General features: G+C 41.5%; 2 protein-coding genes across 8 annotated transcripts in view; both read left to right on the top strand.

Moving 5' to 3' along the window:
- rhpn2 (rhophilin, Rho GTPase binding protein 2) overlaps positions 1-12,131 on the top strand; it is a 29,037-nt gene extending 16,906 nt beyond the window's left edge. For 2 of the 3 annotated variants that reach the window (XM_035396347.1, XM_035396349.1), the window contains exons 4-15: positions 1,144-1,219; positions 1,842-1,919; positions 2,394-2,518; positions 2,637-2,803; positions 4,293-4,480; positions 4,889-5,045; positions 5,802-5,921; positions 6,152-6,346; positions 6,635-6,711; positions 7,824-7,970; positions 9,375-9,530; positions 9,975-12,131. In XM_035396347.1, coding sequence (XP_035252238.1) covers positions 1,144-1,219; positions 1,842-1,919; positions 2,394-2,518; positions 2,637-2,803; positions 4,293-4,480; positions 4,889-5,045; positions 5,802-5,921; positions 6,152-6,346; positions 6,635-6,711; positions 7,824-7,970; positions 9,375-9,530; positions 9,975-10,232 — 1,744 coding nt within the window. In that variant the 3' untranslated portion in view covers positions 10,233-12,131. The remainder of the gene's footprint in view (positions 1-1,143; positions 1,220-1,841; positions 1,920-2,393; positions 2,519-2,636; positions 2,804-4,292; positions 4,481-4,888; positions 5,046-5,801; positions 5,922-6,151; positions 6,347-6,634; positions 6,712-7,823; positions 7,971-9,374; positions 9,531-9,974) is intronic. The other variant, XM_035396348.1, reaches the window with a different exon arrangement.
- Positions 12,132-15,526: 3,395 nt separating this feature from the next.
- cep89 (centrosomal protein 89) overlaps positions 15,527-24,495 on the top strand; it is an 85,956-nt gene continuing 76,987 nt past the window's right edge. For 4 of the 5 annotated variants that reach the window (XM_035396319.1, XM_035396318.1, XM_035396321.1 and 1 more), the window contains exons 1-6: positions 15,527-15,807; positions 16,407-16,513; positions 16,858-17,013; positions 17,150-17,363; positions 21,769-21,844; positions 22,109-22,131. In XM_035396319.1, the coding sequence (XP_035252210.1) occupies positions 15,763-15,807; positions 16,407-16,513; positions 16,858-17,013; positions 17,150-17,363; positions 21,769-21,844; positions 22,109-22,131 (621 nt within the window). In that variant the 5' untranslated portion in view covers positions 15,527-15,762. The remainder of the gene's footprint in view (positions 15,808-16,406; positions 16,514-16,857; positions 17,014-17,149; positions 17,364-21,768; positions 21,845-22,108; positions 22,132-24,495) is intronic. The other variant, XM_035396320.1, reaches the window with a different exon arrangement.

Here is a 24,495-nt window from a genome sequence, read left to right as displayed (position 1 = left end):
ACTACTGTACACACCAGTCTCTCTTTTACACTAAGTAGAAATTACTGATTGTTGAACGGAAGACAAAATTTCATAGTGCCCCCTCGCTATTAATAGTCTATTCGTCAATAGTGGTATACATGATTAGAAGATGACCACTATAGGTGGATAAACTATTCATACATCTGATAGGAGATAGAGAGAGACTGCATTTAAACAAAGTAAAGTAAGTGAAGCCAACTCTTGACTACTTGGCAGGATGTCAACAGTGTATGTTCTTGGCTTTTCTTTTTTTAACCAAAGAGGCACATGCATCTTTTATAGCTGGTAGCCACCCTGGAAAGGAGGGGTTAAAGGTTGAAGTACGCTGCACTCCTCTAGGCACTTGGATGGACACTGTCAGTGAAATGGCCAAATCCTTGTATCCACTCATTCCTATTATAACCCAGGCCCCTGAATGGGGTGTTGAGATGTATTCGCACATGATAAATATGAAGTTAATTACTGAGGGACATATCAGAAATCCCCGCTTGTCTGGAATCCCTCATACTCAGGTGATTGTGTCCCGCTATACCTGATAAGGAAGTGTTCCTGTTTTACATCTGTCACCAAGGCACCCACTGCCCCGCCCACCCCACAGCCCTCGACTACTCATGAGTGATTGCAGGCTGTGAGCTCTGGTATGCATCTGGTCTCCACCACGTAACATCTGCGTTCGTAGTGGTGTCCACAGTTTCGTTCAGTGTATCCTTACTGCAAGGGCCCAGTGGCCTGTTTCGCTCTTAAAAATAGCAATAGATGATTGCTGCCAATATTGGATGTTATTGTGCTTGGTTCTCCAAACAAAACTTCTGTTTGTTTTCCTGGTTTTGTATATATTCTGTTCTGTAATCCTCGTTGGCTAAAAAAAAAAAAAATGTTTTTCATTGCTCACAACAGTCAGCCTAAGTGGTTTGTTCAGGGTGGGTCTTATATACACATTGGCTTGTATAATATTTGATCAGGCAAAGGCGTGAGGTTCACCTATCTGCATGTGAAACTGTCTTGTCGACTCAGGGAGTTCCTAATGCCTGTCTTTGATTCTATGACTCATAAAATGCCAATGCGTGCCCTACTCCTACTCGCTTGTTATCTCATTGGACACTTTTATTCCTGTCTGAGCAGAGAGATGGCAAACATCCCCCTGATTCCCTTGGGACTGAAAGAGACCAAAGACGTGGACTTCTCTGTTCCTTTCAAGGTACCAGTTTAACGCAATTCTGCTTCCCCGTGACGTTTCAGTTGTTACCGTTATTTCAAACTTTTAAAAATGGACATTAATTTGTCAGAAAACAGTATCTTTATCCCATTATTTCTCAGTCTTTTCAAGTAAAAATGTTTCAACTAAAGTGTGCTTTCTAGTGGATGCCATGCAGATATACTGGTTTTGTTTTGAGATCTGTATGTTGACACAAAACAGAGGAGCGCTCTAACAGCTGCTCCTCCTTCCTGATGTCCTGGTTTCTCTGTGCACATGCAGTACAAGAGAATTGTAGGTTAGGTTTGCCCTGCACCCAACCGGTCATTACCATGCGTTTAATGACCAGGTATAATTATCCACCCCTGCCAGCGAAGTCCTATGGCTGGTGTTGCAGAAAGATTGAGTGTAGCTTGAGGCGTATCTGCTGACAGTTTCTGAACAAGCCTCATTTTTATGTAAATAAAAAAAAACATCTGCCATCCATCCTTCCAAACTAAAGTCAAAATAAAAAGTGGTGGAGCTGAGTGGAATTTCAGTTGCTTTGCTTGCTGAATACAGCTGTCCCTGCTGAGCTCTCTCTCGCTCTGAGATGCCTGAATGTCTTCCTGTAATCCTGTGACAGGACTTCATCCTGGAGCATTACAGCGAAGACGGCTCCAACTTCGAAGATGAGATTGCAGATCTCATGGACCTCCGACAGGTACGGCATGCGATCACACGATAGATTCATAGCCAAAAGGTTTAGAGCAGCATCACAGTATATATTCATATCTCTTATATGACCTCATATTATATTACCTCCTTCATGGTGCAAGTGTCATGTGTTTCGATTCAATATTTGGTTTTCTTGTCCAACTTACCTTTGTGTGTGTGTATGTGCCTGTGTGTGCGTGTGTGTGAATGTGCCTGTGTGTGTCTTTGTGTGTGTGTGTGTGTGCGCGTGCCTGTGTGTGTGTGCGCGCGCCTGTGTGTGTGTGCGTGTGTGTGTGTGTGTGTGTGTGTGTGTGTGTGTGTGTGTGCGTGCGTGCGTGTGTGTGTGTGTGTGTGCGTGTGCGTGTCTGTGTGTCTGTGTGTGTGTGTGTGTGTGTGCGTGTGCGTGTCTGTGTGTGTGTGTCTGTGTGTGTGCGCGCGTCTGTGTGCCTGTGTGTGTGTGTCTGTGTGTGTGTGTACGCAGGCCTGCCGCACTCCCAGCCGCAGCGAGGCTGGAATCGAGCTCCTGTCCAGCTACTTCAGCCACCTGTCCCTGCTGGAGAACCGGTTCTTCTCTCCCACGCGGCAGACCGGAATCTTCTTCACCTGGTACATTCTTTCACCAGCTCTGCGCTGACAGGGGGGTAGAACTGGAACAGGGTGGGTTTGACGACCGGGTCATTTCCGCGGCCTTTAACCTTCTCTGCGTCCGCCTGTGTTCCTGCAGGTATGACTCCTTCACCGGAGTGCCCGTGTGCCAGCAGAACATCTCACTGGAGAAGGCCAGCGTGCTTTTCAACATGGCCGCCCTGTACACTCAGAGCGGGACCCGCTGCAATCGACAGACGCGCGCCGGGCTTGAGGACGCCATCACTGCCTTCCAGAAAGCCGCAGGTGTGTAGAGGGGCGAGCGGGCCAGCACGCCGCTGGAATTGGAGATAGCACTTCTGCTCTTTCTGTTAATGGGGCTTGGAAACACTTCTAGGACTTTGGCTTGGGCAATAGGGTTACATGAAAAGCGGAGGTTTGGAGTTAAGTGCTTGCTGTGTGAATCACCGAGCTGTAGTATAAGGTTTGAGGAGAGCTAGTTGGTATTTTTCTGTACTACTGTAGTGCATGCAGTAACAGTTACTTTCATTTCTTTCTTTATGCCTCCTGTCTCTGTTGCATAGTTGTTTTGGCCATTGTTGATCTCTTTGTTATTTTAGACAGTGTAATGCTGCAGCCATTTTCCTCGTCCCTGTGCTAGGTTGTTTACTGACAGGGCAGTAGAAAGGATTGTGGGTTAATGATTGATAAAATGTCACCACGGTAAATAATGCATCTGTTCTTTTCTCAGGGTCCAGCATAGAGGGAGTATTTTAGCAGCACAATTTAGTGCCATTGGCTTTTCAAAATATAAACCAGGCAATGGGTTAGGGACAGGATCATTTCAGTTAAATGAAACCACTCCCATAAATTTTTATCTACTTTTGTCTACATCCTGAAAAAATATCTGCCGTGGTGCAATTTGAAGTGCAAATGTTGTTTTTGTTATTTTCTCTGGTCTGAAACTGAATTTGGATGGCTCACCCTTTCAGTACTCTCAAAATTTGCATTGAGCTTTTGTTTTATGGTTAGGAGAAGGCCATGTTAGGCTTGTTTTCTGCTTTATCCCACTCTATGGATCAGATATGGATTATGGGCTTTCTGCTTCTCAACTTAAACAAACTACTCTACTCACTGGAAGTGAGATGGCATTTTTCCCGGAGGAATGAACATAATCACCATATGAACCTGTTTTTCCCCCAAAGGCTAGGCAACTCATGAAAGAATGATTGCACTGCTTCATAAAATATGACATGATAATTGCAAGGAAGGCTTTACTCTCGTGCTGATTTATTATTCATTCATTATTCTGCTGTATAATTGAAACATGACTGAAATAAAATGTTTGTGTGTGTGTGTGTGTGTGCAGGCGTTCGTGTGTGTGTTCGCGTGTGCGCACGCGCGTGTTTGTGTTTGTGTGTGTGCGTGCGTGTGTAGTGTGCCTGCGTGTTTGCATGCGTGCCTGCGTGTGCCTATAAAATCTCAACAATGCCTTTCAGGATGATAGTATGATTGCATAGTAATAGGAATTTTCCATTAAAAAAAAAAAGATCAGAAAGTAAAATATTACAGAATTGTGACCATTTATATCAAACGTTGAGTGTGCTCAGCAAGAATATCCATATTTCACTTGCTCAGATTATGTGTAAAATCAAAGACAAAAGCGAATTCATGCAAATCTACCTGTTATCAAAGCTTTGTTGTCAAAATGGTGAATGTAGGGGGGGAGATTGCCTGTTACCGGACTCACTGAGATGGTGTGTGTGTGTGTGTGTGTTTGCGTGCGGTTCCACAGGGGTCCTGAACCACCTGAAGGAGACGTTCACCCACACCCCCAGCTATGACATGAGCCCAGCCATGCTCAGCATGCTGATCAAGATGCTGCTGGCCCAGTCCCAGGAGTGCCTGTTCGAGAGGACCGCCCTGCCTGGCATCCGTAACGAGTTCCTCTCCCTCCTCAAAATGGCCCAGGAGGCCACCAAGGTAACCTTTGGCACCTCCCGTGCGGGCGGGAACATGGCGGACCTGTTAGACCAGACTGCCGCCAAGTGCCAGTATTTCCTCGTTGAAGTCCTTGGCTGCGTTCAGCACATTGCGACTTGTTGACAACTGTGAATCCGTGCTTAGAAATTTCAAAATTTCACGTTTGAAACAAATTTCACGCTTTCGTCACGCATTTTTTACACCATTTTGTGTGTGTATGTTTTGATCATATGAAATGGCTGAAAACTAAACTGCCAATGAGGCTCAGTGGCTACACGGTTACTTCAGAATACAGGCTTTTTCTGATATTGCCACTTTACTCTCATAAATAAAATTAGCTGTGCATCTATTCTTGCCCTGTAATAAAACCTTATTGTAAGTGCGTGTCTGAAATGTGAACCTCCACAGGTGGGAGACACATATGACCACCTCCACCAGTCTATGATCCAGGCCCCGATCAAAGACAACGTCCCGTTCTTCTGGTCCACCATGGCGCAGGTGAAGACCAACCACTACCGCGCCCTTGGCCACTACTTTGTGGCTACAGCGCTCCTCGACCACGAGCGTAAGTGCTGGAGAACTCGTTAATCTCTGTTATGGCAGAAGGCAGCTCCACCATTGGTCAATAATGATCTCATTGCGGCTTAGGGATATCTGCAGTATTTCATGAAGTCTGAAGTGAAAGCAGCTTTGTTTTTGTGCTCTTTTGCCTCCAGTGAGGCTTATACCCAGAGGCTGATTTCCTCAGAGGAAACATATGATTATCAGTTGTGAAGTATTTAAAGGAAGTGTCATTCTTCTGTGACTGTCAGAACGGTTTCAAGGTGTACAGAAAAGTCAAAAAGAGCCAGAGACTGTGCCAAGGAGACAACAGTTATGTAACACTATATTGTAGCTCCAACAAGCAAGTCTTTTACTCTGAAATGGTGTAGCTGTCTGTTTCCGTAATTAAGCCTGTAAAAACCTTTACCAGAGCTATGCAGTAGATTGATGTGGAAATTTTATACTCCTACCACCTGCTCAGTTGAGTGGTATATTGTATAAATGTCATCGAGCGTACCGTGATATGAGTCATACAATGTGGCATTTTCCACTGAAGGGCACTTAAAACCTGTGGACTGTGACACTATACTGCACTGCTTGCACTTGTAATGCTACAGATTGAGTTGCCCTTCGAATTGCTGTATACCACCAAGCCTATGTGTTGCTGCCATAAGCCCGTGCGGTTTTGGTGAATGAGTGGGGCACAGTCAGGCCCTTTTGTCTGTGTTGTCCCGTTCCTGTGTCAGTATCACGGCAGTGGGTCGTGTCTTTTGTTCAGTGAGCCACAGGGACGATGAGGACGAGCAGGAGAAGGCCCTGTCCCAGCTGTACGACGCCATGCCCGAAGGCTACTCCCCTCTCGATATCCTCAAGAAGAAAGAGGAACGCCAGCGCATCGGTGAGCTCAGCCGAATTCTGCACAGGTGGACAGGCGTGAGATTGTCCACCTGTGAGACTGGCCGTTCGGTGAATAACAAAGGGGAAACACGGGCTGAAACGGCAGTTAGAAATCGGAAGTTTAAATCTGAAGCTGCAGTGCATTGTAGCCTTTGAGATGGCTTTGAACCGTGTGTTCGGAGAGAGAGGCCCGTGGCTCGCCCGCTGACCCGCGTGCCGTTCTCCTCGCAGGTAAGGCTCACCTGCGCAAGGCCACCCTGAACCACGAGGAGGCGCTGCGCATCCACGGCCTGTGCCGGCACCTCCGCAAGCTGGACGTCCTGCGCGACATCCTGCAGGCCAGCCACAAGCGCTCGCTCGGCAAGTTGGCGGAGAACGAGACCGAGGACGAGTTCATCGACTACCTGGAGGCCCCTGACATCATCTGTGAGTGGGCGGAGCCAAAAAATTATACAGACGCCTCTGTTATGAGATACGTTCGCAATGCACTAAGCTTGGATAAATTAATTGATGTAACAATGTAATTAACCACAATTGACTGCTTTAGCCAAGTTTTGGAATGATTAAAATTTGATTTATATGCATTTTCTGTTGGCAAAAGGACAAATAGCCTAGGTACATGGGAAATGGCCTCTTTCACATCATTGCTGAGGATGACATAATTAATTCTGGTTTGTAAAGAATGGTGATAACCTCTATTTTTATCTTCCTCAGCTAAAACAGATCACAAAGCTGAATTGGAAATGCCAGTATCGACCAAGGTGAAAGTCAAAGACTTTTTCCACAAGCTGGTATGTGGGCTACTAATTCCTGCCAATAACAGTCCTCTTTTTTTCCGTGTACAGTAAAATGCATTATTTAAAAACAGCACTGAAATGTGTACTATACGTCCACATGTAGTGAAAGACCAAAAAAGACAAAAGCATAACCAGCAAACGTGTGTGCTGTTTTTGAATACTGCATACGGAGTGTTGAAGTGCTAACATGATTAACCAAGGGAAAGGCAACTTTATGAATGTGTGTGGTTGCTCTTGATATCTGGAGTATGTAATGTGAGTGCATAATTAGAATTTTTGGAATTACATGACACATGACACACTATGAATTTTAATTAATGCCCTTTGTGTAAATAAACTGGTTTTGGCCTAGTGTTTTGGCAGAGTGTCATAGATTGCAGTTCCTTTTATGGGATTATTACTGGATTGAGATGGCTACCACTCTGTACTGTATGGCCTGAAAGGCACAGCACCATGATACCTGACGCCATAATTACACTCAGAGAAACTCAAGAAGGAGCTGACTGTTGAGAATCTTCAGTTTGGCCTTTCAGAAGTTACTCAACAGTCAGCCCCTTCTTGAGTTTATCTGTGTAATTGCGATGTCTGGTTATATATCTGGTTCTATGTAGGAGGCAGTTGTGATGCCATCCATCTGTGACAATATTCAATATTATATATATTATTTTGAGGCTTATTTTTAAATCCCATTGATGACTGGTCTTCATTATGTAATGGTAGAGATGCCTCAGAGAACCTGAGTTTTTTTTTTTTTTTGACTGACAGGTAACCTCAGTGCAATACCAGGATATATGTGTTTTAGCTGCAAGTCAAGTGTATCCAGTCACTTACAGGTTACGCTAAAACAATGCAGAATTGCTCATAACATTCTACTTCCCTTAGTCACACATATTCATTCTGGTCAAGCTGGAATTTTCTATTCCAAGATATGGGCTTTTCTATTTTTAATGTTTAAGGTTGGCGCTCGCGTGAAAATGATTAGTAATAAGGACCTGACTGGGTGGTTTGGTGTTTCCATTTTAACCCAGCACGCCTCCTCGGCTGTTTCTAAAACCCGCGTCTCCATGGTGAGTTGCCATAGTGACGGTTTTGATTCCGCGTTCCAGGGCCCGCTCTCCGTGTTCTCGGCCAAGCAGAGGTGGACCGCCCCTCGCACCATACGCGTGCGCCCCGAGGACCTCGACCTGGGCTTCACGCTGAAGGGGGACGCGCCCGTCCAGGTCCAGTCCCTGGACCCGCTCTGCCCCGCAGCGGTCAGTCCTGCCCCCCGCACGCGCTGACGGACCCGCAGTCCTGCGGTCCTGCATGGCACTTTAGCTTCACTGCACACAGGGGGACTATTGGGTGACATAAGATCAGGAGTTGAAATATCACAGACCAATCACCTGACAGAACTGAGTAACTTCCAGACCTGGCAGCCTGTGGGGTCTGAAGTGTAGTTAGTGTTAGGCCGTTGAATCCAAATGGTTTTTGCTGTGTTTTTGTTATTTTTTGGGGGGGTTCTTAAAACCATTTGATTTGATTTGATTTTGATTTTTTGATTTTGAAAGAGCTACCCTGCCTGGAGCAGGCACAGCAATGCATGTTTTTTATTTTCATCACTGGAGGGCCTGGATTTGCTTGCTCTACTGAATGGTCTGCAGAAAGCTAAGCTCACTTTTTAATTGAGTTTTTCTGGGCCAGAAGGGAAGTCATTGCAAATTTCTTATATTCTCTATTGCCCTGTTACCAAAAAACTAAATGAAAGAATCAGCTTTCATGGAGTATCCATATAGTTTAAATTTCTCAGTTTACTTTACTTATTATTATTTTTAAAATTATGGCTTCCCATAAAAAGCAAAAAAAAATATCCTGGAAGAGGTGACTGAAACATATAACCAGGCGTGGTTTGCAGAACAACATTTAGAGGTCCCCTTCCATGGCTAGTGTAATAAAACTCCTGAAAACTTTGCATCTGCCTTCCTTTCGCTCCTTAATGGCCCGTAACAAAGACCCAGGCCCTAATTAAAACCAACAGGCTGCATGTAAAAAGGGATTACCAAGGTTACATAACGGCTGTTCTCAATCTTTCTCACTGTTGGCGAGCTCTTTAATTGCTGTTTTCCAAGCAGATTTCGTTTGGGCGGCTTTCACCTTTGGTGTCATTAAATTTTTTTGGGGGAAAAAAAAAAGTATACGAGCTCAGTTCAGAAATGAACAGCAGAGATATTTGTGCTAGTAAATCCAAATAGTTTCTCACGGAGTGTATTGCGCTTCCATAATTTAAGCAGGAAATGTCTACAGTCTCTTTCACTGCCTACGATTGAAGGGCATTTCCTCCTTTTTAAAAAAGAAAAAAGCAACAACTAGAATTTAATATCTTTGTGCGAGATTTTCATGATCCCATTTCCCTGCACTGCTGTGTTTGCAGAAGAATAAAATTTCCTGAAAAAAAAAAAAAACACTTTGAAAACATTTGTAACACAACGGAGCTTTGAGAGGAAAAGAGACGAGACTAAATGAGTTAATCTGCAGAGAAGCTGTTGTCTGTAAATATTTGATGTGTAATGGTGAGTTGTTGTTGGGGGCCCTGGTGAGATTTGGTGGTGTGGTCGCTGCGTTGGACTGGCCGTGTACCCCCCCCGGTTGATCCCTTCACTGTTCTCTCCTGTGAACAGCTGGACGGGCTAAAGGAGGGAGACTACATCGTAGCTGTCGGCGACGCAGACTGCAAGTGGATGGGCCTGAGCGAGGTGATGAGGCTCCTGAAGGATGCGGAGGAGGAGGGAGTGGACATCCGAGTGGTCAGCATGATGGACGGCAGCCTCCCGTTGGTAAGCCCCGCCCCCCCCCCTTCCCCTTCCACCCAAAATCTGAACCTCCAATCCCTTCTTTGTTTTCAGATCTCTGTTGTGTAACCTGACCTTGGCTGTCAAATTACCAGCAAGATAAATTTCCCACAGTTGTCTTTTGCGTCGAAGTCTCACACAGGAACGTCTTGTCAGCTGCGTTTCTCGTCACGCTGACCTCCGAGAGAACGTGTATTTTCTTCTCAATCTGAGTTACGAAAGCAGGTGTGCGCGCACATTGTTCCTCTGTGCCTGCGACAGCCAGTTCCCACGGACACGGATTAGAAACGCCCTTCCCTTCGCCGAACGTGCAGGCCACTGTAAAAACAAGCAGCTCAGCCCCGCGCTTCTCTGTTCTCCTCCATAACTGGCGGTGTTAACCTCTCTCTCTCTCTCTCTCTCTCTCTCTCTCTGTGCTGAACCCCACAGCCCACCAAGAGTGCCACATACTGTGGCTTACCCAAAACCTACTCCATGATTTGCCTGGACTTCGATGAGAATGACACTAAGGGCACTAAGTCCAGGAAGGTCAGTAAGAAATTGTCTTTCCTCAACTGGGGCCTGAAGAACAAACACAAGAGTGCCAGCACCCTCAGCCTGCCCACCGCCGACTACTCCGGCACCTTGCCCTGGAACAAGCAGTGCGCCACCTTCCCACACTCCGCCAATGAAAGCGCACTTTACTAGGGCCCGCCCTCTTAGATGGTGCATTGCACGTACATGGATTCCTCTGTAATATAAGCGACCAGGCTTCTGTATTTGAAGGAAAAAAAAAACACTTCTGCTGTTTAAAAAAAGAAAGAAAAGATTTTAACAGTACTAATTGTTTTCTCCGTCATCACTGTTGACACATGCTGCTCTTTAATAATACATTGGTAGAAGGGGAGGATTATGTTTTGCACAGTAGGAGAGCTTGATATAGGGCTTTTTTAACATGACTCTGTTATGGCAGGTTCTGGTAAGCTAAGTCCTACAATCTACTTTATTGAGAGGAGGTACCAATACACTAACTACAATGGTGGGGGTACCCTAACTGGAAAAAAATGTATATTGTTTCATTGTTTGCCAATATATTTATAGGGTCAGGTGAAGGAAGTAATTGTTAGTAATATGTTGTATGATGACTAGACAAGTGCCACACCCCAAAGGTTGCTGACCTTATTTTGTTTTGTTTTTTGTGTGTATGCTGTATTAATGAAGTAGAGGATGCAAGTTGTACATGAAGGAATGTTGCCTGCACTGGGGAACTAGAGAACATTTTGTATGAGATCCTGCATTTTTGTAGGAAACTGTTGAATATATATAAAAAAAGAAAGTGCAGGTATGTGTGTTTCTGTGCCAGGTTGCTTAAACCACCAAAACAGATGCAGGGATAAGAGAACACATCTGACACACCCTGTGTAATACCTTGACAATTACTGTCACATTGCTGTCAATGAAGGATATTGTGCATATAGAATGGAAGCTTTTTTGACTTTTTTAAGGACTCAACAGAACAAGCTGTATGGTGGCACTTGGAAATATCTTGTAACCTGAGCTGAAGTTTGAGCTTGCACAATCAGACTATTGTTGTCTCCTGTGAAAAGATTTTTACCTTTGCTAACACTTTCTGAAGTGTTAGAGTATTTCTTTGTCTACAAGGTAGATTATTATAAACGTTTGATAATCAAATTATTTATACAAAAAGACTTAAAACAAAACTATAAATGTATTCATATTTAGCTTTTTATGTACTTTAATAAGACATCTTAAGTATTTCATGTCTGTACATTTGTAGTGGTTCTCTGTGGTATACTGTTTAAAATGTTGGTTTCTTTGTTACATGTCCAAAATACTGTCCTCTGTTTTATAAGGTACATACGCTCATCATATTGTCTAAAAGAATTACCCAATAAAAGTTACTTTGCCTGTATGTTCGTAAGCCTTTTAATCTTGTATTTTATAGTTTGTTGTTTCCTAGTATAATGGGACATTTTTAATGTAAAAACCAGTGTTGATATTTGTTTTTGGAACTGAAGTTATTCATTTCTTAAACTATGAATTGTTTTACTGTTTTAATTCATTCTTGTCTACTTTACCTCTGAAAAACAGAAAATATTTGTAAACCGATATAGTTGACTTTGTTGCTGTTCTCAGTGTAGCGACAGGTAAACCAAATGAGCATTCCAGTACATAGCTGTTTGAATGATAAAATGTTTGCCTCTAGAGCTGTACCAATGTATTGTGTCTCACTTGCTGATGAATCTTATCAAAGTGCCATTGTAGAATGAAATATTTTTTGTCTATATTTTTTGTTGTGTAAAATTTTACCATTTTGTCAACATAGGATCAAATCATTGTGTAAAGTATTACTGCTTCTGTTTTTGCATATGATGTTCGTATTGGTTGTCACATGTACTTCTTGGTGCTCAGAAAAATAATAGTTGGTCTTGGGCCTTTTTCTTCCTTTCTGCTTAGCAATTTGTCAGGCAGTGTATCTCTGTATCACAGCATGAAGCTATGAAAACCCCATTTTAATGACTTCATTTCCTTAATTCAACTGTAACCACATACACAAATTTCAATAAAAGTGGAAAATTTAATGTTTTCATTCTGATTTTTTGCAGTATATACTTAAAGTAAACAAACGTTTTGTTTTCAATTGGGTTATTATCATTTTTTATTTAGTTTAGTGTGTCCCATTTTTTCCATCATATCTATTCTGTGGCTTTGGGAAGTATAAGCTTTTGCTTTGACTAGCTTTTTGATGTTTCCTTTAATTGTTGAAATATTCCGTGCATATGTATGAGAAGTATAGCACAACTTCAATTCTTTGTTTTTTTATCAAGTGATATTAAGGTAATAGTGAATCTAAAGGGTATGTTTTACACATGAGAATGTCTGCAAAAAAACAGTACCCGCACAAATACATTTTCATCCTTATGATTTTTCTTAAACTAACACGAGCAGGCAGGAGCAAAGAAGGTGTTACAATGGCAGCCACTCACTATATCATTGAGTACAGGACTGTTATTTTTAGGACCACTTCCTCTTTCACAGCCAGTAAGCAGATTACTTCAAAATAATGGTATAAAATGATCTCATTGCTTTTCAATGACCAAACCACAGGTTTGGAGCTATTGTTGCACATATTTTTTCATTGGCAAGGCACAGTAAACACACATAGTTTTCTTGGGATAGGGCTAAACCTTTAGTCTCTCAAATCCTCCAGTGTCTCCTCTTTTGTAACCTGAGAGCTGGAAGTAGGCCTAGGTTGTGAGTTTTCTCCTTATACATGCTACTGACAGGAAGGGTGCTGGATTGGGTCTCATCTTTTTGCTTCAGCATAATGACCTTAGTTCAGTTTCTTGAAAGTTTTTATGATCAATAATGGCAATTCCCACTGGAAAGCCAGATGCCCTTTGCTGTTTTTCTTTTTTTAGGGATATGTGAGTGCATCACCCACATTGTGCAGGGCTAAGACTGTCATGTGACGGAGATGAAGTCGTCGGTCTGATTATCCCATCTGAGATTACTGCGTGCTGTCTCTTCGATCTGATATCTGAGCTTTTCAACTGCCCGGCCTCAGCCAATAACCAGAGCCACAGTGGATTGTTTCCGGCCCTGAAAAACTGCTGACTTACTGTTATTTTCAGTCTAGAAAGCAAAAAAAAAAAAAAAAAAAGCATTATGAATGGAGGCCAAGCTAAAATGAGAAGCACATGGATGCCACACTTTTTTCTGTAAATGGAATTGTTTGATGGAAAGGCAGTCAAGCTCTACAGTACACAGGGAAATGGATTTTCTCCCCTGTAGATGTATGACAGAAAAGAAAAAAAAGAAAAAAAATACAGCATCCTCAAATTCTCCCCATATTTCACAAACTCCCGGCCTGTCCGCTAACAGTGTTACAACAGTGTTTGTGCGTCCTGCAGAAACCTAATGGATTTTAAATTGCTCGCAGATTCCACTCCTTATTGTGGGCTGGACAGAACGGCTTGATTATTAAAGAGAGGGATTTGCAGAGCCAGGGCTGATGTCAGAGTGGCTGGGCTTCATGGACTGCGCAGTGAGAAAGCTCAGAGTCTGGCACGCAGCACTGCCCTTTGACTCCCTCCAAATGGGCGCTGTAGAGCACTGACTCACCTCCTATGACTTCCCATGTCTCTCCTGCCCTGCGCAGGAGATGAAGCAAAGCAAAGATGAAGCAAAGTTCTAAAAAAAGAAATGTTGCCTGTGTTAGTATATTTTGCTTTATGTACTAACACAGGCATCTTTTTTTTTTTTACTGTGCTGTACTGAAGGGACTTAAATACATTAAGCTATAGTCATTTTCAACTAAACGTGAGAAAAAAATAACTTTCTCTGGATATGTTGTAAATAACAGAAATTTTCTGATTGATAAAATACATTTTTGAAAGTTAAAGGGAACTGTGCTGTCCCCTGAAAAGCAATAACTGATTATTGCACATGCCCAGCTAAAACTTATAAATCATTTCAATGTTTAACTTTGGAAATAAATCTGACGGGAAGTTATTTAGTTTGTGTAGCACACACATACCAAGTCAATGGTGAGGCAGATTTACAAGTTCTTAGAAATTATCACAAAAAAAGTGTCATTATGTCATAGAGGCACCTAAGCAGCTTTCTTGCGCCATAGTTCCCACAATGCTGGGGATGTGTCAGAGAAGGCCTAGGGTCATCTCTGAATAAGGCCCAGAGCCTTCTCTCTAGCTCACCTCTCACAGCAAAATGTTGAAAATATTTGATGAAAAAATTCTATTAATTAGACCACTTGATTTAGCAAGTACACCACTGTGCATTTTGTTGTGCGAGACTTAATGTACCTGTCTTCTAATTAAATATATGACCCATTGTTTTATATCATGATCATAAATTACGTATCAGTTCTTGAATCAAATGCTAGCCTGAAATTGGCATAGATGTGTTAAACCTAAAACATACATTACATTATAATTGTAATGCATTTTAAAAATCACAGAAAGGATGTTTTCCACATTTGTTTATAAATTAGAAGTCCATCATTTAAACTGTACCATTCTTATGGTACTTCTTTTTTTCTTGCTTGTTTTCTCCTTTCTTGTTTCCATAAGCAACCACCAGATTCAAAGAGGAAACAAAAACCATTCAGCACATATCCGCTGATAACGTTTGAATAATTGTGTTACAGGCCCCCCTGGTGGAAATGTTTTGAATCGACACACGGGTATTTTTACACCGGTATATCCATTTTGGACACGTCTGCTTCATAACGAACCGTTTAAGATCCAAGTCGGGTCAACAAAAAAATGGAGCCTAACTTAGCTGTAAGTTCGGTACTTGAAGTTACATTCGCTATTGTAGGTAGCTAGCCCTACTGTATACGTAACCGCCCCACCAAGGCGTAACTTGGCGGGATGGAATACCAGCCATTCCAATCAGTGACTAGTATCATAGCTATTTTATCTAGCTAGTTGGGATGGCAGGTATGCCATCCCTGGCTTGGTGGGGCGGCATGCCCCATACCTATACATAGCTAGCGCTGGCTAGCTACCAAGTTAATTTGGGATAAATACGCTCCATTTACGCATTCCATTAGCTGATCTAACTGGCTGACGTATATATTAACTTGTCTGGTCTAAATTAGTCTATATTCTGTAACGTTACTGTGAATTGACCTAATTGGCTTTGATGCCCAAGAGATCCGTCGGAATTACGCACTACTGCAGATGTACACACGTCAAGTCGTGGCCAACTTTAAATTAGACCTAGCTACTTATATTTCTGACCATACGAATATCATAATCTCTGTGATTGTATTATAGACCGTATGGGTGGTAGCCAATGAAGCATATTTTCGTGTTTACAGTAGACTTTGAATGATTGGGCTCAGCGAAGAAACAAATGGCGTTGCTAAGAGATTTGAAACGAAGCCGTGATTGGTCTATTGCATTTAGCTAAACCAATAACATCGACTGTTGTAAGAATGTGAATAAGAACATATGGCGTCTAGAAACTGAAATATTTGTAAACTCAGCCTGAAGTAGCAGCAAGCTAGCTTGTTCGTTTCGTTAGTTATTTATATATCTTAGACAACTGTCCATTCATTATTTTGGACTGTGGAAGTAAAGGCAATGTCACATTTAACCGAAAGTTGGTATTGCTGGTAAACGTTAACTAACGCTAACCGATATTATTACAAAACCATTCCACCCAAGAAGATTTCATTTTTGCAAGGATGATGTCTAAACTCAGCTTCAGAAGAAATGAGAAAGTGCCATTTGTGAGTTTTCACTAAACGCACAGACGTCAGCTACAATTTAACGTTAGCCAGCTTTTTCACAAATTAACCACTTAGACTAGCTTACCTTAACTACCTTGCTTATAGAAACTATCTACGGTGCGTGTTGTAGCAACAGCACTAGGAAATGATAGATGGCTAACATTAGCCCCTAGATAGCAAGGTAAATAAATTAGTCAAGTAGTTCATGTAGTATAAATTGCAACCCACGGCTAACTGTAGCGTGTTAGTTAACATTTGATAACATAGAACCATGGGTTTTTATTTTAAATATAGTTCTTCGCGAAATATTTGTTTTGCATGGCAAGCTACATTAGATATGTTAAACTAACTTTGCTAATTTAGCTAGTGATAGATAGCTAATGTCTTTGGTTGTGCCCAATATACGAAGCTTGAGATTAACCTATAACTACCTGTTGCATGTGTAGCCTATTAGACTGCTACATTCATATTTTATTTCGTTCAATTTTGTGGGGGGTTTCACGACATGACTGAAATTTTCATTTTAACCTCATTAGCAGAACTGCGGCATGTTTCCATTCATAACTTTTCACTGATGAGGTTCTATGTGGTTTATTTAGAAGCACATAGCTCATGGCTTGATCCCCGCCGCCACCATTGCCCCCAGACCAGCAGTTCCCCGCACCCCTCCCCCTCGCAGTCCATACCCCTCTCCAGAACGACCCAGGTATCCGGTGTTCTCGCCCTCTTTAACTGTTGGTCGTATCATGTTTTCTCTTCCTTTCACAAGTGGCACTTTTTCATGCTGTTGTCATGATACCTGAAAATTCACCTAAGTTAAAAAAGAAAAGTTAAAAAGTAGGGCAGAAACTCTAATCCCCCTCCCCCTAACAGACATGGGTAGAACAATTTTGCTTTAATATAGATACATTTTGTTGAAGTAAAAGAAGTAAATCACCAGTCACCATTTATCATTTACCAAACACAAGCATGACATTATTTTTTTATTTATTTGTAGCTCATGTAATTAAACTGATCCCTCATTGTATTCTTTCAAAATAACTATTATAGATCTGCGCTGGCTGCTGCCATTTTGTCCTCGTCATTAACTGGCCGCACAGTGGCCATCCCTCCGCCGCGACAGAGGTCTTACTCCGAGAGTGAATGCTCTCATTCTGAAAACTGGACTGCTCTGGAGCCCTATGCCAGTACTGCCGAGTTCACAAGGTGAGTATGTGCCAGTGGTGTACACTGGAACAATGATGCTATAACGGAATGAATAACGGCCTTTTATAATTATAGTATAATAATGACCTTACATCAAACCAATTAAATTTCGGAACATTTGCATGCCTTCTGTCAGGAGTCGGTGGTCTCAGTCTGAGGTTGTCAGGCCACGCTTGCCTTCCCCCGAACAAATTGCTGGATTGTATGATGATGAAGATGATGATGAAGAAGAGGAAGAGGTAGAAAGAAATGTGCTCTCGGATCCCGATGAAGGCCACATCTATCAGTCTTTGGAAAGGCAGGGGAGGAGTCCAGTCAACAACAAGATCTACGCAGTGCCAAATAAACTGGTACAGTATTCACTGTGCAACCTTTTGTTCAGGGTAATCACATGAGAACAGAACACAAATAATGTTTTTTCTTTCACATTTTAAAAATGTATTTTAAAGTTTCACTTAGCCCTCCAGACAGGCTGATCTGTCTGCTGATAGTTCAGAACTTTGGCTCTCCCAAGCTGCAAGATGTCACCAACTGGTGGTGCTATACATACACATTCAGCATTTGTCCAAGAAACTGCAAACATTTGAAATGCTGCTGATTGTACGTAAAGTGAGGGGTGGGGGGGTTAAGTAAATTAGAATTATGCTGCTTTTTCCAATTCATGATACCCTCTAGTTCAGTCTTGTGTGTATAGCTGATACAGATGATGAGCAGCTGCATATTGTATGGTCGCTTGAGAATCCAATATCTCCCATGGTGTTTCTGTAGAGGTGCCAATGGTATTTAATTAGCTTCATTGCTCCCGTAATTTTCCGTATTCTATCATAATGGAGGAGCAGGTGCCTGGTAAATGCAGATTTGCTGCAGTAGACAGAAGAATAACTTAATATGCAAATGAAAAATTGCAGAACAGTGGGAATGGTGTTGTTTTTGTGGGCTAGTCTCAACATGGTAATTTAGAAAGATGGTGCTTTGCAAAATGAAAAATGATCAAAATAAACTATACACGACATTATATGGAAAGTTTGTTTCATAAAAGGAGAATTGTATCGTCGTGGCTGCTTGAGATCAAGTATATTGTATTTGCGGCATAAATGTCATTGATTGAATCCTTGTTGTATCTCAGCTAGAATTTTGTTCCATACCCATGCTGGACTAAAATCTCCCCTCTTCATTCCTGGAGAGTCAGGATATTGAATGACCTTTTCCATAGGGGCTAAGAGCTGAATCTTTAATTCTGCTGCTCCACTCTGCCAAATCAGGACATTGCTTTTGACTGAAGAGGCCTTTTCAAGGGAGAAACCCAGTAGTACATGATTTAGAATAGGAGGGCTTTGCCAGAGTGTGAAGTATGACACGATTTCTGTGATAGAGAGTCAGCATCTGGTTGTGGTTTATTGGTTTCTGCTTTGTTGACCCATTTCATATTGTAATTATTACTCTGACTGGTGTCTATGCATTTGGTCATAATTCAGTGGTGTCATGTCCAAGGTAATAGTACTGAAAAAACTAAAAGGAACAGAATTACATTCTTATTGTGTTGACTGCCCTTTGGTGGTACTGTAGCAAGGAAGTAAGTAATGAAGAGTACATCAGTTGAGAGAGTTTTAAGGGATGTTTTTGCTAGGAAGTTCCCCAGCTATGCATGTTTGGGACACAGAGCATACAGAAAATAATGAAGTCCTCTGGCCACTTATTACAAGGTTAGAACACAGCTACTGAAATAAACACTCCATTTTGGAACGCTCATTGCAACCACAAGCCACCTCTCCTGCTCTTTGGAGAAATTAATGTTGCTGTTGTGTCACCTCTGAAAATGAAACGCTGTACATACATATATTTGTAAAACAGAATAGCAGGAACATGATCACTTTATTCGTGGAGGTTTTTTGCTTTCTTCAAAAAAATTATAATTGTGTTTGATTGTTTGCAAATTGTATCAGACCAGGTCCCTAAGATGATGTGTTTTTCTTTCATTTTACTTGGAGAAAAAAGCTATGTGGAATAAAAAGAAGGCTGAGGTTTCTTTTGGTTGTTGAAATTTTATACATAATTGATATAGTTTAATTAAATAGTTAGTATGCAGGACATTTTGTACTTTTCTGTAGCTGAAAAATGCACACATATCTTAAGTATATCATATTGATGGAGGGCCCAAAATAAGAACTATGTGGGTTTTCAGTGCTGTGCGGGAAGAAAGCATCAATATTGATAACCTTTAGTTGGAATGGAATTTCTGAGACAAAGGTGAGCGATGAATGTTGAACTATATTTTCAGTTCGGATTCCCAATAATTGATTTTTTCCACTGTAAGTGACACACGCTGGATTGGTAAAAGGTATCATGCTCTCTGGAATAAGCAGTGTTGTCCCAGCATTAAAAGATTTGACACGAATGATATACAAAATACTGCTGAAATCTTTTATTTATTTTTTTTATTATTTCACTAGAAATGCAGCAGGCGTTACAATAGTACATATCACATCTGTGTACCATATGGTGCGTGTAAAAACACCATCTGGTCTTTTCTGAGAGTTGACTGTTGCACTTCAGGGTGCAAGTACATTTTGGGAAGATTATAATTGATACAGAGTATTCCGGTATCAAGTACACTTGTTTCTCGCAGTAATGGTCAGCAATAGTGTTGCATCTAGTAGTGTTTCATGTATGTTTTCTGTGCTAGTATTCTGCGGTAATGAACATTACCTGGCATGTCTTTTCGAGTTGAATGAATGTTGCACTCTCGAGAGCTAAGATTAGTGATGGCCTGAAACAAGTGGATTGTAAAACATTTATTTGAAATGGAAAGATCTGGGATCTGTTCATCCAGGTTTCATGTAAGGCTGTATAGCTGGCTGGAGAATAATTGGCCTTCTGTGCGTTTTTTCTCTGGGGATTTTGCCTTGCAGCTTCCCTTGATGTAAAATGTCGATGTCTGCTTTTTATCTGTTCAGTTCTCATGCTGTTTTTAAGTGCTGTAGGACATTTTTCTCCACTCAATCTGTAGATTACTGAAGGAAGCCTACATAAACTCTATAAAGACATTTGACCACGGGAGTGGTAGTGTTTGCACTAGAGACGACATACATTTAAAAAAAAAAAATCATTATGCCAATTAATTAAAGAGCGCACAGTATAGGCCTACTGCTAAGGAAAAAGACGGGTGAAATTAAGAAACTACGGTTAATGTCGATCCTTGCACAACTGTGCGTACGCACCATGTACCGCCACACATGACCCCCTCCAAACACTGAATGTTTGGCTCTTAAGATGACTTGTTTTTGCAGTACTGTTGCTACAGCAAGCATCTCACTACTGCTACCACTTTAGTCCATTATCTCTATATTAACCTCTAGATATTTGCCAGATCAGTTGCAACCAACAAGGAAGTAGCTAACCGTAAGAACAGTTGCTATGGTAACCGTAAGTAACGTCTTATAGCTTTGATGTGACCTGGACAGTTTTAGAATGTTGCAAGTTTGAGTTTTGCAATTGCAAAGAGCCGCCAGCTGCATCTCGTCGCGTCGCAAGTTTTTGGTCTGAAGCAACTAGCCTTTAAACTGTACTGTAACACAGTCTTCAGAGAAAAAGAATACTTAATTTAAAACGACGTTTTCAGCCGTCCACCGCGGTCCGGTGAACACCATAACGAGGCGAGACATCCAAGCTGTCTATAGTAGACAACAACAATCTCTTGAATGGATTTATTATGATATAAAGTCGTGGACAAAATAACAATCGGAGAGCTACAGATTATTCTCTTGAAAAACTATAATTATGTGCTACAGTAAAGTGAATGGTGATTAGTGGGCGTTGCTTACAGAAATAAACAAGTAAATACAAAAAATCTTTTTGGGTGCGGGCATGTAGCCTAATGTGAATGTTCGGTAAACAGTGTATGTCATGTCTGTAATGAGAACATTCAGCTATTGGTGCTCATGCAGTTTGGATACTATCCCATGTACACTTTAGTGTGGGAGAATTGTGAATGGCTTGAAATCTCCTAACATGAAACAAGGATAAAATGCTAATGATTTAACCTTTTTAAAATCTCAGTAAAAGATCTGGGTAATTAGAGTTGTGAATGAAAGTTACTTCCAGTTTACATTTGAAGGTGTGTGGCCATTATTCTGAATTGTTACTGTACATGGAGTGTCGGGTGGTGATGGGTGTCGGTAGATGAAGTGTCAGTTGGTGAAATGATGTGGCAGCTTGTTTTGAGTCTCTTCATTACTGGCAAAGTGACACAGCGTGACATTCCTCATAATTAAAACAGGGCCCCACTGCCTGAGCTTTTAAGGCCACTGGGAAGCAATGAATTAAAGATCATCTTTAAAAAGGCATGACTTCGTAAGAGCGACACATTTGTGAGCAGTGTAAGGAGAGGGAGGAGAAAAGATGGGGAAGAGGATGGTCTGAAGCACGATAAGCCTTCCTTATTTCAAAGCAGGGGTTATACATGGATGTGAAACTAACTTTAAAACTATAGTGTTGTACAGTTAGTCACTCCCTGTAATTTCAAACCAGTGCAGGAGAGCTCCACACTGGTGCAGTAGTTTAAGGTCCCTTTGTAATTGCCATAGAATAGTCTCAATGTCCAGATTCTGTCCTATTTAGCTGAGACAGGTGCTATGGGAAATATGTAAAGGTTTTAAGATGCAGGTGATCGTAATTTATTATGTTCGTAAGTTTACCTGTGTGTTTAATGAGTTTCCTCACTGGTTGGTCCTTGTGGTCCTTCTCTTTGTCTTGCAGGGTGGAGGTCAGTGTGAGTTCAGTGACGGGACGGATGAGTCTGCTTACGGTGTAGTGCCCACGCAGCTCGCAGAAGGTCTGTGCCCTGTCCCATGAACCAGTCTTTAATTTACGGTCTTGCCATTTAGGACACACGCCACAAGAATCAGGGTTTTTACTGTTAATGGAGTTTACAAAAGCACTGTGTGTCTGTTATCCAACCCATTGGCATTTCTGAAACACGTATCTGCCGGGAAATATATATTACTGAGAAAGTTACAGGAATAGTTTAGTAAGGTATTTATTACTGTGTGAAATTGTAGCTGGCTATACTCTAACATGCCAATTTTCGTTGTTTCAGAGGACTCTGCTCGACGTGAAAGGGTAAGTGGATTAGTGCTGTCCAATGACGGATGTCAGCAGCGAAGAAATACGTTGATATTTAAGGTTAATTTGGAAGGTCAGAACCAAATGTCCTTCATTCTCTCACTGGCTCTGTTTTGTCTTACCTTCAGTATGGACATCGGAGTGGCGAGAATCTGTTAGTATGGGGTGACTGTCCTCGTAACTGTGATGAATTCATGTTTGTTCTCTGCTCGTCCCCTTGAGCGGTTTAAGGAGAGCGGCCAAAAGGACTGTCGGGGAAGCGAGGATTAATTAAAAATGTGTTTATTTTCTGAATCCAGCGGTTCCAATGCCCTTGATAAAATGTTCAGCACTCTGAATAATGAACACAAGCGATATTGTGTACTAGAACCCCTTATTTAACCCACATATAAAATATATTTTGTGTGATTTAATATAATAATTATTATTGAAAATGACAATTATCAATTAAATCACCAAATTCGTTGATGGGTAAGTCTACAGTAACCTGATGGAATCAACCAAGAAGGGGGGTGGGGGTTGGGGGGTTTGTGTTCTGGCCTATCTAAAAGCTGACAGTGTACTTCTTAAAGTGACCTTATGTTGAAGAACGCAGGGCTAAGCACCTGGATATTATAATCAAAAGATTCATGAATTTTATCTCTTTCCAATGAAACCAAGCATGCATATGTTAGGAGATAATCCAGTTCAGCTGATGAATGCTTACAAAAAGCATTGGCGTTTACCTCTGCTTCTAACAAACAGAGCTGATATTTTCAATCATATTTCATAAAGATTCTCAATCACTGAATCCAATGAAATGTCACAGATTGCATTCAAACTTAAAGTCAAAAGGAACATGATCTTTGTGCGTTTTGTGGCCACGCTGGGCCCCATAAATAGCCGTGTCTTCTGGCGTCTCTTCCGAGACAAACTCCACAGCAGGTGGGGCTCATAGATCGCTTGCCTAGATGAGGGTATCAGCGTGACTTTTAATGGCCCCAAAGATGTTTCCTTGCATTCTTAGAAACAATATAATTTTGCATCCAATTCACTTTCTCTCTCTAAGGCCTTAATCTTAAGCGTCAGTTATCTGACGAGGCCGAGAGATAATTTTCAAATGCACTTGGAGCCTGTGTTGTCCCCCTGTCGTGTCTGTTGGGCTGTTAGTAGCGAAGTCATTTTTGCCAAGAGGCTGATTGATGTTGAAATAAGAGCCGCTGATGCCAGCTCTCTGGTGCCTGCCGAACCGTCTGTCAGGCCTCTGCCCAGCCTGTGAATCTGACCACGAATGGAAGGTTTCAGTTCGCATGACTTTCACCCAGAAATACATGAGAATCTTGGAAGACAAAAAAATATTTGGTGAGAAGGCATCCATTTCTCTACTCTTTATGATGTTCGGTGGTTATTAAGCTTGCTGACATCTATCAACAAAAACATCTGATTTGATGCCTCAGTGTCAGTAAAGTAAAAAAGAAAAAAAGAACTTGATTACCTGTTTACAATTTAGTGCTTTTTTTAACATCAATAAATAATTGCTGCATTGTATAATTTTCATAAACCCTTCTACTTTTTTCTTCTTCAGTAGAATGCAAATATGTCAATATATCAGGAGTGTTTGGATTCCGATATCATGCTTATCCATGCGAGCACTTGCCACTTTGCTATGCTGAAAGTTGTTTTTCATTAGAAAGGCATCATTGCCCCTTGCTTCTGTGAAAGCTTTTTAGCAATAGCCAGGCGTGTGACGCTTTAGTGAAGTGTTGCTTCTTGTTAGCTTAGTTTTGGCTGCTCTCCCTGCTCCTGGTGGCAAATGTTAGCTCCATTACAGAAACTGCTTTGCATTCAACTGTGGCCTAGCGCTCTCTTGACTGCTCAGTGAACTGGTGAATTTTTTCCCTCTCTCACTAGGCTAAAGTGGCTACATCTTCATTGTAACACCACATCCAGCCAAACTTTAGCACAAGCAGAACATTCTCTTTTAATCATTTTTAATTGCAGGCCTCATGTAGTTTTTTTAGTACAATTTACATTGTAAGACTAAAGCACTTCCTATTATTGCATGGAATATTTGAATTACTTGTGCAGTATTTAAAAATTGATAATGTATTGTATGATTTTATTTGATTATGCTGTGAAAGATGTTGTAAAAGACAAAGAAAACTGTATTTATGGTGCTTAAAGGGATAGTTTTTCACAGAAATTATTCATTTATTTTTTTAAATATTTGGCACCAGGCACAGCCGTGCATGTGTCCAATTCTCACCATCCTGAATATCCAGTTATCGGGATCTGCAACCGCAGTGATGAGAATGGATACCTAACCGACCGAATCCACCCACAATCAACAGTTGTGTGTCACGTTATGGAGCTGTCGGCCAC

The sequence above is a fragment of the Anguilla anguilla genome, chromosome 16, assembly GCF_013347855.1.
Source record: "Anguilla anguilla isolate fAngAng1 chromosome 16, fAngAng1.pri, whole genome shotgun sequence".
In the NCBI taxonomy this organism is placed as follows: Eukaryota; Metazoa; Chordata; class Actinopteri; order Anguilliformes; family Anguillidae; genus Anguilla; species Anguilla anguilla.
This window is presented reverse-complemented; position numbering and strand designations above follow the sequence as displayed.